The sequence below is a fragment of the Varroa jacobsoni genome, unplaced genomic scaffold (genome assembly GCF_002532875.2).
Source record: "Varroa jacobsoni isolate VJ856 unplaced genomic scaffold, vjacob_1.0 scaffold_444, whole genome shotgun sequence".
In the NCBI taxonomy this organism is placed as follows: domain Eukaryota; kingdom Metazoa; phylum Arthropoda; class Arachnida; order Mesostigmata; family Varroidae; genus Varroa; species Varroa jacobsoni.
Genome location: NW_019213346.1, coordinates 94,067 through 110,994, shown reverse-complemented (window position 1 = coordinate 110,994; position 16,928 = coordinate 94,067). Strand labels below are relative to the sequence as shown.

The following is a 16,928-nucleotide window of genomic DNA, read 5'->3' as shown; positions in this document are numbered from 1 at the left end:
AGGAAATGGGTTAGAACAACATTCGTCATTGGCCAAAAACTCGTTATTGGAAATAAATATTGAGTATATAGATAGGACAGGCGTGCGATAGCGACCAGAACTTGTTTTAGCAACTATAAAAATGTCTGTTATAAATGCAATTATAAAAAAAAAAAAACAACGTGTGCGTTGACAGCTGAGAAAATAACGATGGTCCGACCGTTTATCCCCAGAATGTGTAAGCGAATAACCTAAACTGATGGACAACGACAAAAGGCCTAAGATGATGTTAAATAGCCACACAGTTTATTTTAAAATGTATATATGTGAAAGAAAAGTTTACATTTTTTTTTTTAAATGCATCTTGCTTACCTCATTTTCGAGATCGATTTCGAAATAAATATGTACATTTAACTATGTTCAATATTTTCGTAATTCAACTAAAGTCTCTTAGATCTTATTGCGACCTGATAACGTGCGAAACGGCCTTACGACGTAGGCACCGTCAGCTAACGTTGTTAAAGGAAACTGACGCAGCGGACAATCGTTGTCAAGAACATATGTATATATTACATCAAATAGCAGGATATTAATATATACTATAGAGATTGAAAGTAAAAAATTGTAAACGAATTCTAAATCTTGTTTAAACTTTAGTTGAATTTTATTAAGAATTACCGCTCTTTATATATAGGCTGAGAAACTTTTAGATCTATCTTTGCGGTGTTTCGATTTGATCTTGGGTTCTTTAGTCAAGTGTATGTTACGACTATATTATGGCATAATTTTATTCAGATGAAAAATGTCTACGTGGGCATAATATGTAGCCACAGGTCATAAGAGAGATATTTTCATTTTTGCTGGGCTAAGGTGGTTCTGAGTAATGAACTGGTATAGGTTTCGTCCTGACTGTTTGTCCCACTATACGATTATAAGGAAAATGAATAGTCTATCGTAACGAAAGCCTAAAATAAATATATTTTCGCTGATTGAAACGACTTTTTCGATATGAATAGATGCTCTCGTCTGCCCTTTCCCGTGATTCGGTCCTTTCCTTCTATCGATAGTTGTAGCAACACACGCTTCGAAGCAAGATGGCGGCCCCCTGTGACCCGTTAGCGCAGTGGAGCGCCTCTCGCGGACCTACCCCGGTGAAAATAGTGGGCATCCAGACCGAAGCAGCGAAACATTTTACTGGGAAGTTCACTTTAAAGCGCCAAGTTAAACTATTGCTCTCCAAAATATGTTCTCTCGGAAAGTTCTCTGGGCTGGATCTTTCATATTACTACCGTGTCTCACGATTCTAGCGGTTTCCGTCAAAGCTACCGTTCGGACGGAGAATGGTAAGACTTTCATATACTAACATTAACACCTAATCACTATTGTGTTAAACTAACTAGTCCAATCGTCGAAGGCCTTTATTACGTCGAACGAATGGTGACTTTCAGTAGGAAAAGTTAGAAACAGCTTAGTGTCTAGCGAGGACAGTGGCTTTATCTCGTAGGACAGAGTTGTCTTCTAGCCTGTAACAAAAAACGGGAGCATACCCCTCATCGTAAATCTCGGCGACTGTTATCCGTCCAAAGGAATGGATCTGCTCTCATCTTGCCAAAACGATTCAATGTACAATTAAAATTAGAAACGTCGTATGGCCATTTTGTGAACTGTGACCGAACTTTGACGAAACTAACATTCCAATTTAACACAGAAACAATATCACTTATGTATAATATTTGCTAATGATACTATCTGATTGCATTTCTATATATGCAATTTAAGAGAAACTCTACTTTTCGAGCACACGCTACGGACAAATGACAACGTCGTGCATAACAAATGAAATAGTCTAAAGTTCGAAAACTATCAAAGTACTCTTGAGGATCCTCACGGTTTGTGTGTCTCACAAACGCACCAAGTTATTATAAGCTAACTTCATTGTCGTGAAGATCAGTTTTCTGTATAGAAAGAAAGTTTAATCGAATTTAGCCTTGTTTAATCGCTCTGAGGGTGGCATGGGTCGAAAGTGGGGTTAAGAATTATGTTTGACGCATCTCAACAATTAGAATTACCGAAATTGCCCTAGTTCACGCGGCAATCAAGAATATGTCATGTCTGTACTATTTCTATCAGAAGGATAATACACTGGACATTCCTTTCTGTATTTCGTACGTGTTCGGCCTACAGCTGCACCGACGAAGTAATCGACAGGCTACCCAGTAAGGCCTACCAAAACAAAGACCGTTTCTTTTCTAAAATGTCTTTCTTTTCGAATGGACGACACAATCTGGCTGTGGGATTTAGGGCTCCGCCGTAGAGTATAATTGTGCCCACTTAACCACTCACTTCTCCGTTTGACCTTGATATAAGTTTTTTTTTTTCTTCACATTTTATATGAATTCCCGGGCGGGAACACGTTCGCTATTTCCTGGTGTAAACATACTTGAGGAGTGGAAAGATGTAGCACAGACGGACACTCCGGCTGAAACGAGAGCTGACCATGTCAGTATACTCTGAGTTGTGTTTTTTTACATATGGTTATGCAGCGACGCAGACTAAACTATCATCCCCTGTCCCTAAACCAGAGCAGATAGTAAACTGCGAGCGTAACGATGCTGATGATACAATGTCCGCTGTTTTCGCGATATGTCAGTCGCATTCAAACGCTAGACCGAATTCATCAGGCTCGGCGAATCCTAGTTTCGATAATCACGAGTTACAAGAGTGGGCAAAGCACTTCCCGAGAAAAGTAAATGTCGAAGTCGAAGTCGATGGCGCTATATAAATCTAGAGAAAATACGCCTGACGTTAGCCAAGCGTACTGGTACGCCAATGGATGGTGAAACAGAAAAATAATCACGGCAAGATAATATCTCCGCCCACACATTTGTGAAAATACCCTAGAGCCCTAGGGCTAACAGCATATGGAAGATGTTATCGACGCTTGATCCCATATGGTTATTGACAAGCATCGGTAGAGGAAGACTAAGAAAGGAATTTCGATTCCGGATGCTTTCCCATCATAAAAGAACAGAATACCGGATAGCTCAAAGACCCTTATGTCCTATGGCTTTTCAATAGCTCTGCTTTATGTCAACGTATTATCACCTAATATATATAATATATATAATATTATATAATAATATAATATAGACGAATGTCTATTCTGTATTTTGAAGTTAATTTTATGAACAACTATTGATGTGGGGGTAAATTGACAACGAAGCAAATGCAATGAAGCGTTTGTTTGAACGAAACGAATATTACGATACATAGATGCGTGTGTACAGACCTGGTGTGCAATAAAGAAGTTTTATTTTCTATACGTCAACTAGTCCATGAAGGCATCGACTGGGTATTTCATAATAAAGTGATATAATATATGCTGAATATGTGCCTCTTCAGATCACTGCGATGCTGACAGGTCGTGTTCTATTTTGGGCGCCAACAAAAAGTACAGTGATAATGAAAATGGTAAGTTCGGCATATCTTCTGAACGTGGATTTTATGGATTTTGTTCAGAGGACGTTAGATTCACATATGCTCATAGGTTAGCTGCAAACGATATAGCAAGAACTCGCACGGAGCTTTCTCGACAAGTGCCTCAGTGAATTTAACCTTGAACGTAAAATAATGAATAAGGATCTATGGTAAGACCGTCCGGAATCCGGACCACGAAACGTTTTTTATTGCCCCATTAATATAGAAGCAGTTAGACCTAATTCCGTAGACCTATGAAGTATGCTGGTGAAACCTGAGAAAACTTCTGACTTAAGCAATAGGTTTCCAATAAAACAACGGGCTATCTTATTTAGATATGTGCTTCAGTGTGTCGATCGCTGATGCCGGCCAGTATCTAAGCTATCTCAGTTGACAGACTTTTTAGAATTCGCTAAGTTTGTTGGATGGCACTGTTAATGATTGATGAGTAGGTATTTTTTTGTTCTCGCGCGGGTAGTTCAGATGCAGAATGCTCAATTGAACATTTTTGCTAAAAAATATGAAAATTTTTTTTAGATGAAGTAGATGAAGATGTGACGGTATTAGGGTGTTCTAAGATTGATACAATATTTTTAGTGAGCTTGATCGTGATAACGGTCGCTACGGAGCGAACGGAAGGGTATGATCGTTTTTTGGCATCGGCGCATCGAGAAGGCCTCAAAGTAGAGACACTCGGCATGGACGAAGAATGGAGGGGTGGAGATGTTTTAAGGGCACCAGGGGGTGGCCATAAGGTTAATCTTCTTCGAAAAGCAATGGAAAAATATAGAGGTGAGCATCGCGAATGGCGCACAAAAATCTGCAGCACACCTGTTTTATTTTATCATAATTGCCACTGTGAAGAAACCCTTTGTTTAAAGGACTCATTCATGTATTTTTAGATTCTTTTATCCGACCCAACCCATACATAGGACACATGGTAACTTCAAAACGGCGAAATTGAACCTGAACTAATCCCGCCACGTAACAGCTTAAGCTTAGCTAGCTTATTATGTTAGTATATAGTAGTTTTACGTCACTTAAAATAGGTGCAGTGACGAAAAACAGGTGTTTTCAACGATTTGACCGTAAATTATACATACTTAGAAAGAACATCTTCGTATCGTACTCGTGTGTGTCCCAAAAACGAAGTAGATGTTTATTTTGGTAGTCTATACATAGAGTACTACGTTACTGTAATATTTATATCGCGTATCAAGCACTTGTTTGATTGTGGCTTTGAAATGATAGCAACTAGTTAACAATTATGTTCTTCAGATCGGACCGATTTGGTGATTATGTTCGTTGATAGCTATGACGTAATCTTCACGGGAAGTGCAACGGAAATATTATCGAGGTTTTCGGAGTTCGCCGCTGGGGCAGTTTTTTCTGCGGAGGGATTCTGTTGGCCTGACGCCTCTCTCAGTAAACAGTATCCAGAGGCCGAAGGCAAAAAGTACCTCAATTCAGGTCTGCGCAATACTATCTACCCTTCCAAAGTGAAGAAGTCAATTAATACTCATGTTAGTAAAAGAAAACATTTTTTAGAACACGATTGACCTTATGAGAATCTGTCCTAGCATAGAGTCTGCATGGAAACAAACTAAATTTATTGAGTGTTCCAGGTGGATTTATTGGCTACGCGCCGGAAATCTACAAATTTGTTACTCATACGTTGATCAAGGACGAGGATGATGATCAGCTATTCTACACTAAGATTTATCTCGACCCGCGAATACGAGTAGGCTGATTCTACTAAACCTGTTTGTATAACACAGTCGTTCTACCTGGACTTCAGGCTAACGTATAAGTGCTTTATTTAAATTTGTGTCGTTCAGAGCTATGGCGTAAGCGGAGCATTGTTAATCCGATATTTGTTTCAAAACTGCCACACTGTCGATATCTACACGTCCCTGTACGGACGCATTTGTCGATGAAGTTCAATAATAGTAACATCTGAAATTCAGATGTCAGAGCTAGCTTTTTATGAGTCTTTGACAATGATTACCCAAAAGCATTTTTTTGAGTTGTTTCAATAAATTTATAAAACCGTGTCTCCAGGAGACGGTATCCACGTTTTTGAAGTATTGGCGTATAAACGTTTTCATCTGTCTAAACGGTTAAGTATTTCTTTGATTGAGTGCAAGCAAAAGCGGCTGTAGTTTGATAGAACAATGCTGAGAATGTGTGACGGACAATAGAGCACATTTCTAGGAGCTTCCAGAGTTCAAGGGTTTACTAGCTTTATTTGATATGTATTTAGCGGTGGTGTTTACAGTAGTTGTAATGTTCACTTGAATGAACTTAGGGCTACTGAAAGACCCTAAGTGGGTAAATAAACGCTTTTTCATAGATTAGAACTTCCTCAAATGAAAAAAAAAAAAGAGAAATGAACTAATAACTGTGAAATAATAATAATAACTTAATTATTATTATTATTATTATTACTGCTGTCATTTAAACGCGGGAAGCTCAATTTTATTGTACATAGACAAATAGGCAAAATGTGCAATAACACCGCTCCTGCCCAGCTATCTATTTTTAGTGACTGTTGAACCAAAACGTGTGTATACATGTGTGTATTCGGAATTGTCTCTAACGTTTGTAGGAGTCGCTAAATATTCGTCTGGACAGTCGGGCACACATTTTCCAGAATCTCAATGGAGCAGTGGGCGATGTGAACCTAACTTATGATGGAGACTATCCAAAAGTAAGGAATAACGCCTACGGAACATACCCTATTGTGATTCACGGAAATGGAGCATCAAAGGTAACCAAGGATTGTGCCCTTCACTTACGTAGTAATTTAGCACTCGAATTTAAAATAGCTTTATGAAATATATGGAGATGTACCCGGATAATAATTGTGGAAAATGTTATCACAGAAATTCTAGGATTCGCCCATCCTTATTAGTGTTTTTTTTTTCTTCGGAAAGCTTTCAGAATTTTTGATCCCCTTAATCCCCTGAATAAATGTGGAGTGTCTATATATATATAGAGTGTATACATAGATCGATCGATCAATCAATCAATCATCCACAATTTCATTGTTTAGTATGTAACGAGACATCGTGGGCTCAACAACTTCGAACTTTTTTTACAGCCGTAGTTTTTTTTTATTTTTAATCGAACTATCTACCATTATTATGCATGATCTATTTCTAATCAATGGTAACTTATTTTTATTCAATTTCCGTAAAAGTCTGGGGTTTGAAAGTCTATTCATTAAATTTCGACATAGTCATAATGAAATTTAAATAATTTTCGTATTCAGGGATTCGAGAGTTTGAAAAAAAACATCATCTGGGGGAGCAATGTCTAACGGGTATCGTGGATAACAGAGGTAGTCTAACTATAACTTTTTGCGGTGTGAGATCGAGCGTTATCGTGTGATAAAAATGGTCTATTTCTGTTCGCTAATATTAGCTGCATCTTGCGGAGTCTTTTCGTCATCTTCTCCGTTTGTTGTCAAGACATTTCAGCGTCTGCATTAAAACACTAAACAAACACCAAAAACTTTTGTAACTGTACATTTGCTTTAGGGTTATGTCCCGCCGGTTCAGTTGAATCCACTAACTGATGTGACCGTCTGCGATTATATGACAGAGAATCGATTTTGGACCACAAGTCCCGATTCAATGGAAGTTCACTATTGTAACGTGGGATCAGAGAGGCAAGTGTATCCACGTCTGTTTTTGATCCTCTTTCCAATCAAGCGGGACCCATTAATCAATTTTGTTTTAATTCCATTTATTCGAGCAGGTAAACGAGTATGGTACTGCCACATTCACCAAATTTGAGAACTACTACCTGTTTGACAGTTTGAGATAGGTCGGCCTGCACCACAGCTAGTAACACTACATTAGTCACCCTCGCAGGAAGTCTTTCGTGAGACTCATTATCCAATTCGAATTTTTCCCGGAGATTTGTCAAACAGACAGATCACGGCGTTTCTAGTACTAAAACCCGGATAGAAGCTCTATCTATCGAGCAAGCTTTCTCTGTCGCCGTAGTTCCAGGCTCAAACCGCTCAAATATCTATGATTCACTACAACTCGTCCGTTAAAAGCTCGAGTGACGATATTCGACTGAACGACATGAGAAATTTCAAAGACCACAAGCTCCTTTCGAATAGGAACAAAACTAGCGCGAAACGTAGCGCTATTAGGGAATAGCGTCATCTTATTAGTATTTTTTTACATTGCACATTGAACCACCTAGCACACACACACACACATATATATGTAGGTTTTTTTATAATTTTACATTGTTATTCTAATGGATAAGTTTAATTATGATATAGTATTGGGATAAAAAAAGTGTGGCCCATAAATACTTGTTGTATGTTCGCTTTCTCTGAGTGCGGTTTTAGGTAGCATTGAACTCCTTAGCAAATTACGTGGCAGGAGCTTGGAAAAACGGAGAAGGATGCCTGGTTTGCAGCGACAGACGCGAACTTAGCGATGATCAAGAAAAGGTTTGATTCATACAATTTATGTATGAATTGATTCATATACGAAATGCAAATACCGTAGAATTGTTGCAATCACTGTAGTTCGAGATCAGCCGCGTTTCGTATCTCATAACTTCCCGTCAATCTTTTTTTGTTGAGGTGCTTTGACCGTCAAATTCAAATTAAAAAAAAAAAGACTCAAAGACATATACTACAGATACACAACTGCTTCACCCGCGTGGGTGCCCATATGGATAATGGCATCCTAGGCGACCGGTGTGAAAAAAGAAAATAAAATATAGATAATCGGCGTTGCGAAGCAGAGCGCACGTTTTGCATTTTAGAAATGTTCAATATCATCGTTCCCCTTCGTAGCGTATCCTTCATAGTTTAAAAAATAATTTCTGGCAAAATATACCTTACCTAAGTATAGATTCGGCCACATTAGCCCCTAAACATAGAGCCATGTTGAAAAAGACAATTAATGAAGCCATAGCACACTTGTCGAATCTCGTTCTGATCTGACTGATCTGAGCAATATTTATTACCCATCATTTTTCAGTTACCAAAAGTGACAGTAGGCATTTTTATCGAAGAAGCAACACCATTCTTTGCCGAGTTTCTTGCCAAGTTCCTTGCTTTAGACTATCCCAAGGCGCGTATGTCACTTTTTATACATCGGGCAGGAGACTGGCACAATGAACGGCTTCGCATCTTTTTCAAGACTGAAGTTCAGGACTATGCCAAGGTCGAGGTTAAATCAATAGACGATCTGGCCGAATGGAAAGCTCGCAACGCAGCTTTGTATGTATCGATGGAAAACGCTCTAGAAAAATGAGCTTTCGTAAATGCAAAAAATATGTGTAATACACGAATAGCTCTGATTCATAAATGCTAATATTATATTATATAACTTATAGCTTAAGAACAGTGGTTCAAACAAAGGATTACCGCACCGTAGTTTTGAAAAGTAAATGTTTAGGTATAGCAATATTTACGATTGTGTGATCAGTCTTGCCTACATCTTGCTTTAATTACATCTGTTTTTAGCGATGGATTATCTAACAAAATCTGTGGTACCTTTTTCAGGCAATCATGTCTTGCAAATGGATGCGAGTATTATTTAAACCTTGATTCCCTTGTCCACTTAGAGAACACAAAGGTTTGTTATCGCTTATTCTATTTAAATAATGCTCATGAGGTATGTACTTTCTTATATGACTTAAATGGTGACCTTCATACGGAATATGCCAATGAAGTACAGAATAATACATATTGCTTAATAGCTTCATTAGAAAAGGCAAGGCTGACTAATAAATATGTCTCGCTTATCTCAAAAGTGCACAGATCTTCTTTATGTCAGGCACGAGGCACTGTTAGTCCAGTATTAGTAGTACAGTTGACAATGGAGTTTTTGGGAAGCAACAGGGAAAGCGTGCCGGTTGCGCCAGCATGGCTGCCGTGAGTCGAGTCGCCTTGTTCTATTTGTACCTACCCCTATGCCTCGAACGATTCCTTGGAACTGGCCGTGATGCAGAGTTTGTAATACTTATTATACGACAAGCATGAACTTTAGTTTTAGTTAGGTACCAGTAGCGTATTTACTGAAGTTTCTGCTGTTTTTTTTTACACATATGATGTATTCAGGTTCTTCAACACTTGATTGCTAAGGACCGATTGTTCATTGCTCCGATGGTACTTCGGTCTGGACAGGCATGGTCCAACTTCTGGGGTGCCTTATCGTCTGAAGGCTATTACGCACGCAGTCACGACTATATGGAGATTGTCACAGGCGAGAAGAGGTCAGAATTTCTGGATGTCCAAGTATTAGTTACTATCAATAGTACTTGAAAGAGTACACTGATAAAAAGCAACAATCAATTAGGCAGCACGTAACCGAAACAATACTTTACGTGCACGTTTATTGTGTCGGATTGTGTTAGAAGTGAATAAAAATGAAAATAATGGCCGTATATAGAGTTCAGCAACTGTTAGCTTCCCAGTTGCCCTGAATTAACTCTAAATCAAAGCGGAAGCGCAGCTCTTAAAGTATATTACTGTATTTTCAGAGGCATATGGAATGTACCGTTTGTTAATGAAGTGTATTTAGTGAAGGCGTCCATCCTCATGAAGAACCCTCCTCTGTACGTGCATGGCGCTTTGGATCCAGACATGGCATTCTGTAGAAACCTTCGAGATCAGGTGGGTTTTCCCACATTGATTGTTCTACTATTCAAGTGCTGTTTTGTTGATGAAAAACTTTGACCTGGCTACTCCACGTTTTTATTATATTATAGCTAAAGCTAATATACACATTTTTATATTGAAAAAATTGCTAAAAGTGTGGTTAGTAATTCTGCTACTTAGATGTGTTTTGAAGTTCATGCAATGATAATAGCGTGTCCGAGATATCGAATTAAGTTATATGAAACTCTTTAAGTAGAAAACATGCACGTTTCACGAACCTAGGCTACCTTTCTGTTCAGTTTCTTACGATGCGTGAAGCATCTAAAAAACCACTATAGCAATTTAGAAATAATGGTCAGAAAGAATTTTTATAGTTCCCAACCACCCTCTTCGCAAATCGCCTGATAGAAACTTTTAGAGTACCTTTTATTCCCTAGTAGTGGCAATACCAGGCGTAAAACTCTAAATCTCCTAGAGATACTGGGTTACCCAGAAATTTTCTTGGGATTTTATTGAGTCCTAAATGCGAGCTAGTGTGTAGATGAAGTCAGTATTATCTAGGTGTGAAATAGGCAACTTAGTGCATAATGCTAGTTGTAAAAGAACTTGAATGTTTTTAAATGATTCATACTTCTAAGCGCAAATAAACCCAAAACACCTTAAGGGGTATGACGAAGACCTGTGATAATGGCTATATAAATACTGTATTTCCCACTTAACTCTAAGCCCTAAAGAGTTCCTTTGATCGGAATAAAAGTTAAACGAAGTGTCTCAAATTAAAGTAGACTAACCCTGATTGAACGTTCTGTTATGGGAATCCTATAAGGATGATAGGAGCAGGTTTGCGACGTAAATCATTGCATTACAGTTGTTGTGCGAAGCGTCAACGTTTGCTAAATCGTGCACGTCTTTTGATATCAAATTTGTTTCAGGGTGTATTTATGTGGGTGGATAACCTGGAAGATTTTGGATTTCTTATCAACCCCGAAAACTTCGACTACACACGGACCCATCCTGACTTTTATGAAATCTATGAAAACCAGCGCGCATGGGAACAACGCTATATCCATGCGTATTATCAGAATATCTTCCGTAATATTTCGGGCACACTTTTACAGGTGAGAGTCGATGTCCGCTGTAATGTTATTGGGCTAATCCGAAATTACTTTTCATACAGGACTGTAAACTGTTACATTTTTACTACGGGATTCACAGCCGTGTACCGATGTTTATTGGTTCCCGATCGCAAGCCCGACGTTTTGCCGTCATCTGATCGAAATTATGGAAGCGTTTGGCAAATGGTCTGATGGAACGAATTCGGTAAGTTGTATTTTAAAACAAGACCTTGATATTTATTCCGCTATGTTCTTACGTCCATCATCCTGGCTTCTCATTATGTTACTATAAAACTGTGAAAAAAAAGCTAAGCTAATTTGTTTAAAATATCAACTGTATATATATATATATATATATATAATATAAGAACAGCGTTTTCTATATAAGGAGCTTTACAACTGATACTTAGATTTATACAGAGATATGTGCCCTAGCAACAATCCCTTCTTTGGATAAATGATAAATATAGTCTACTGCTTTTCATCTTGTTTGAGATAACTTAGTCGCTGTACGTTGGTGGGTCACAATAACAAGGCACTGTTTCCTTGATAGGACCCTCGCCTGGCAGGGGGATACGAGAACGTGCCAACACGGGACATTCATATGCGGCAGGTTGGCCTGGAACCCCAGTGGCTGTATTTTTTACGCGAGTATGTAAGACCAGTTCAGGAGCATGTCTTTACCGGTATGTACTATATAAATATGGTACACTGAATTCTATTTATTCCACTACCAAACATTTTTGATTATCGCCGCATGTAACAGCTGAATTTCGATAGTAAAGCCCAGAGCATTGCATGATTAGATTGAGAAAGCAATACGAGAATGAATGGTGCATGTAATATGTGAGGTTGGAATGGCATAGGAACAAAATTATAACTACATTTCTAGTCAGGGTAACTGAGCTATATGTACCCACCTGAGAAGGCTTATTTTTGTGGGTAACTGCAGGTTATTTTCATGACCCGCCAAAAGCGATTATGAATTTTGTAGTTCGCTATCGGCCTGATGAACAGCCAGCTTTGAGACCTCACCATGATGCGTCGACGTATACGATTAACCTAGCCCTCAACCAGGTCGGTGTTGACTTTGAGGGCGGTGGAAGCAGATTTATCAGGTAAGTTTGGTCAAGAAACTCCATTTAAAAGCTTACAGGGATCACTGCCATTAAACAGTCATTTAGACTGGGCATTCAGCAAAAACATTGAAACGTTTTCATTTGACTAATTGTCTGTTACAGGTACAACTGTTCAGTAACTTCTTCGCCCTCAGGCTGGGCTCTCCTTCATCCAGGTCGGCTAACCCACTACCATGAAGGACTCCGCACAACGAATGGTACCCGATACATCATGGTGTCCTTTGTTGATCCTTAACTGGAAGAACTTTACCATCTAGAAGTACGGAGCTGAGACTGTCTTTGTAAAAACTCATTTTAGCGAACGTAAGGGGTTCTAGTCCCATTTTCGAGAAAAACACTCATAAAGAAAACGACGTATATTTATCAGCACCGATATAAGACATAAGCGAGAGTATTTTTGCCTACATGGGCAATAAGCAACTTGAACTCAGATCAGCTTAGCTTCTTACCGAAATCGTAGATGCCTCTTGCGGTGATCGTGATTCAGAAGACTAACTTCTAGAAAATGCTTTTCTTCATTTTTGTGTACCTGTATTAATTTCTTGTTCTGTTCATTTGAATCTTCTACATGCTGGATATTTACAAAGCTAAGATTATATAATATGGGGCCAGATTTTGACGGTGTTGTAAATAACAAAAGGACGGAGCTGTAGCTGTCATCAAAATAGTGTTCGCAGGCTACATGCATGAAACTCAAATCTTCATAGATTCTAAAGTCTGCATTGTGATGTTGTATGATATACGACGCTATAAGTACGCCAGTAAATGTACACCACTTAGAAAAAGCGCACGACCTCTTTAGTTCAACCGCTACAAACCGGCCGGCAATAAGCGCTAGATAGAAGACTTGTATGTATTCCACGTCAAACAAACGACTCGCCCTGTGCCAAAGAAATAAAGGCGGATACTCAACACCTTTGCAAAAGTCCCGCACGGCATACATTAACTAAAAACGTTTTTTACAAATTCGTTCTATCAGTAAAATGGTGGCTTGCTCACGCAAGTGGCCTCATATAACAACAATGTTACCGTCATTGATGACGGTTCGATTATTTACCGACCGTGGGCCTCGTCATGGAAAAAGAAGGTCACACAGCTATACTTCAGGCCGTCGTTTAGGCAATGTAATTTTGATAAGACACTTTGGCCTAGCGTTGTAGTATGCGAGAATCTCATTTAAGTTGCAATATCTTTACTGAAGTGATTCAATCGGTCATGGATCAAGCCAGACCGTAGTGAAATCGTTTTCTTGCTCATTGTTAAAATGATTTCATCGCAAACGTATTAATATATATTTTGATAATATCATACATTCTCAACACCCGCCATATGCAAGTACTATACTTGCATATGGCGGTGGATCTTTTTATGGATCTATGCTTATGTTTCTCTACTACACGGGTGGTTTAGTTTCAATTCGAACTATTGCGCCGTACACGAGATCTGCGAATTAAATTTTATTGTCACGTAATGCCAAAAATCAAAATGCTTTAGATAAAACTAACTTTGACGGTAACTTTGGTCGGTAAATTACACGTGCCAAATATATACAATCTGTTTTCGTAAAGGTCTGTGTTTTTATTGAGCGTATACACCAGCCATTAAGATAAGGCAAGGCGTATTAAAAATGAACCAAAAGCGTATAATGTGTTTTTAGAGTACCGCATGCGAACCGATACTGACAGAGCTACTGGTTCGAACTTGAAGAGCATTTCATGCAGCGTTAGTACTCGAGTAGATAAAATAAGCCAGAAAATACGGTATGAAAGACCTTCTGTAGTAATCTTAAACCGTGTTACTTTCGGTGGGAAGCGAAGACTTTAGCAATTCTACGGCGTGGGCAGTTTTCTAGTACTCTCAGTAGATAATAACCAGTGGATCGTAATCATATTTCCAACAAATACATACAAATTTTGTAACATTCTCCTTTTAACTAATTTGGGCAGATGGGCAGCTACCCGTGCTAAATAACACCAAGCCTCCGATCAGTTCAACACATGCACGCTATGATCCTACGTACGTCAATGGCACTACATCATTCACTTCTTAAAAACATATTTAACACGACAAGATGTTTCGAGGCTATCCACTGTGGAAATAATCTTCACGTCTTACTTATCATCAAATCATTCATTTTGTGTATAATTCCCGCCCGCATCTGACGGGAATGGCAATGTACACTGACGACGTTTGCAACCGGTGCAATGATCTTTTCCATTCCAATTGAACCGCGCGTTATTGGTATCTGGTTGATTGAGCTGAACTGTTTAGTGCTCCAAGTTAATTTTTTTTTCGCGTTTTTGAATTCCCTCAGCTTCAAGAGTTTCACACATGAACGCGGTTACACTAAGTATCTGTTCGGCTTCAATAATGAGTTCTGGTTTTCCACCGGAGTAAACATCAAGTATACCAGCTATACTTAGTGCATGTAAGTTTCCCAGAGGCCATTTGAGTCTGTCCATTTGTTGTTGAATGCTCTGCTCGACGAAGGTAATCGCGTCCTTGAGGTTTGCCTTCGAGGCCCCAGCAGGGAATTTTCTGTTCAGCACATCAAGCACAAATGCGTTAGTCAGTTTTATGTAGGTTTCGCACGTCGGACCTGAATCGATCTCTATTTGAGCTTCGAAATTGTTATTCCAAACGCCCACAAGAAACCCCGCTACGAAATACGACGTGAGCTGGGGTGGCTCCCAGACGCTCAACGTAGCAGCATTCATAGTTTCAACCAGGTTTTGCCTACAGACCTGTTGAAGTGAAGCGTCGACTAACAGCATACTGACTGTTGGGCCTTGGTAGCCTAGCAGGACGTACTGCTTTAGGTCCTTATATGCCACAGCTATAATGCAGCCGCTTACCGTCAACTGGGTAACGTTCGTATCGAAGTGGAACTTCTCCAGTAGGATTGATAGGGCGCCAACGATAGCGTTTTCCAAGTTAGTGCATTCTATCGAGCTGAACACAGCGAACTTTCGTCGACGCGTAATTACCAATCCAAAGTCCGCTTTTCGTTCTTCAAGCTCTGCTAGTTGTCCTGACGTTGATGAGTGCGTATTATTCCGTCCTGACATGTTACCTACACAAATTTTACGGAGAAGTAACCTGTGTTCAATGAGCGAACTGTAATTGACGTTAATAAAAAAAAGAAGTCAACTTGCTGCAGTATTCGGTGAGTTAGCTATTTTGTAGGGAATTGTTTGTCACTCTTTGTCCTGATATATAAATGCTATATTCATCAATTTCCAAAAATCTGATGTTTAATAGGTATTATTGACAATTTTCGTAACGCCTATTAAACAAAAGAAGTTAAAAAATATTCAAAGCATTTTGCTTTACCTTTGATTTCGTCATAAGCGTGGTGTAGGCCGAGGGCGGAACTTAAATCAGCGACCACTGGCTCTTTCAGCCGTTAGTTGAACAGTCCAGGCCGCACGGCCGCCAAAGGGTTTTGGCCTAACCGATTTAGACATATTTAGGCTATGATTACGTTGTCTCTTACCTTGTCGTTAATTGTAGTACATGTAAAATGAATAGCTCTGTAACTTCTTTTGTGTTAGTATATAATGAAAGCTCGTCGCAGCCGGGTATTCCATAGTTGGCAACGACGTCTATTTGTAGTGAGCTGCTTAACTAACCAGGAGCTGATTGCGCATAGAATGCAGATATGTTCAGACAAGTTGTGTCGTTCAGTATTTTATCTTGAGAAACTCTATATATATATATATATATATATCATCATTATGATCTAATCTCGACCGGTCATATACACCGTTCGAGATTAGATTATGTGGATTCATGTTGCCCAAGAAGATACTGAGCACTGTCATCTTAAATTATGTTCGCAAATAACAACAGTACAACGTTCGCCGTAATTGATTTGATACGGCACAAATTGAACGGAATGTTTTCGCTAGTTCCAGAGAAACACTTTACTGCCAATATGCACAGATTAGCGTCTAGTGCCTGCTGGCAAGCGATTCAACCCGTACTTCACACACTGCCTGTACCACACGGGGACAATGTGTGCACAGACTTTAATGGAATCTAGTACTTGAATTTGAAACGTCATTGAATCGGGTTCCGCTGGCCCTCAGCGAAATGAATTATATCGAAATGTTTGAAGCACGCAGACACAAGATGGCGCAGACGGGATTGAATATACTCAACGTGTAATTTACAGACAGGAGAAAAAAAAGTTTGTTTTTTTTTCGGAAACTCTTTCTGTGAACTACAAACACGAAGGGAAATCGCCATTTTTTTGGCCCAGAGTGCGGGTGCACGTATCTCGACATTGTCGGCGAACGCATGAAACCATAGCACTTACACTTATCAGTCACTAATCGCTGTCATGAAAAGTAATCACCCTTTAGATCTTCATTCGAAGTGCAAAGTCGTACAGGCTTAGAAGTTCAACTGTGAAAATGACGAATTACCGCTAACCTACGTGTGTGAAGTTCTTAACTAGCGCTGGCTTTTTTTGTTTAACTTCCTTTAAAATGACAGACGAGATGTCGATCACTAAAATCAATAATAAACAACGGCCAGCAGACGATGACAACTGACGGGCTCTTTCTACCGACT

General features: G+C 39.2%; 2 protein-coding genes across 4 annotated transcripts; one reads left to right on the top strand and one right to left on the bottom strand.

Moving 5' to 3' along the window:
• The first annotated feature begins 1,081 nt into the window (after positions 1-1,081).
• Plod (procollagen lysyl hydroxylase) lies at positions 1,082-13,917 on the top strand. Its single transcript, XM_022833281.2, has 16 exons — positions 1,082-1,322; positions 3,382-3,450; positions 4,054-4,248; positions 4,735-4,926; positions 5,082-5,197; positions 6,065-6,226; positions 7,829-7,933; positions 8,472-8,713; positions 8,999-9,071; positions 9,557-9,711; positions 9,979-10,111; positions 11,029-11,214; positions 11,312-11,416; positions 11,765-11,897; positions 12,164-12,329; positions 12,453-13,917. The coding sequence occupies exons 1-16, from the start codon at positions 1,223-1,225 to the stop codon at positions 12,583-12,585; spliced, it is 2,265 nt and encodes a 754-aa protein (XP_022689016.1). The 5' UTR covers positions 1,082-1,222; the 3' UTR covers positions 12,586-13,917.
• Positions 13,793-16,805, bottom strand: LOC147753485 (uncharacterized). 3 transcript variants are annotated; one of them, XR_015311085.1, is made up of 4 exons: positions 16,672-16,780; positions 15,684-15,846; positions 15,206-15,423; positions 13,793-14,888 (listed from the first exon to the last, which is right to left on the bottom strand). XR_015311085.1 is itself a non-coding variant. In XM_086968353.1 (4 exons), the coding sequence occupies exons 3-4, from the start codon at positions 15,416-15,418 to the stop codon at positions 14,751-14,753; spliced, it is 351 nt and encodes a 116-aa protein (XP_086824479.1). In that variant the 5' UTR covers positions 15,419-15,423; positions 15,684-15,800; positions 16,672-16,805; the 3' UTR covers positions 13,793-14,750. The 3 variants fall into 3 exon arrangements, 1 of the variants encoding a protein (XP_086824479.1); XR_015311084.1 differs by having other exon boundaries at positions 15,684-15,883; positions 16,672-16,759; XM_086968353.1 differs by having other exon boundaries at positions 15,684-15,800; positions 16,672-16,805.
• Positions 16,806-16,928: the final 123 nt, after the last annotated feature.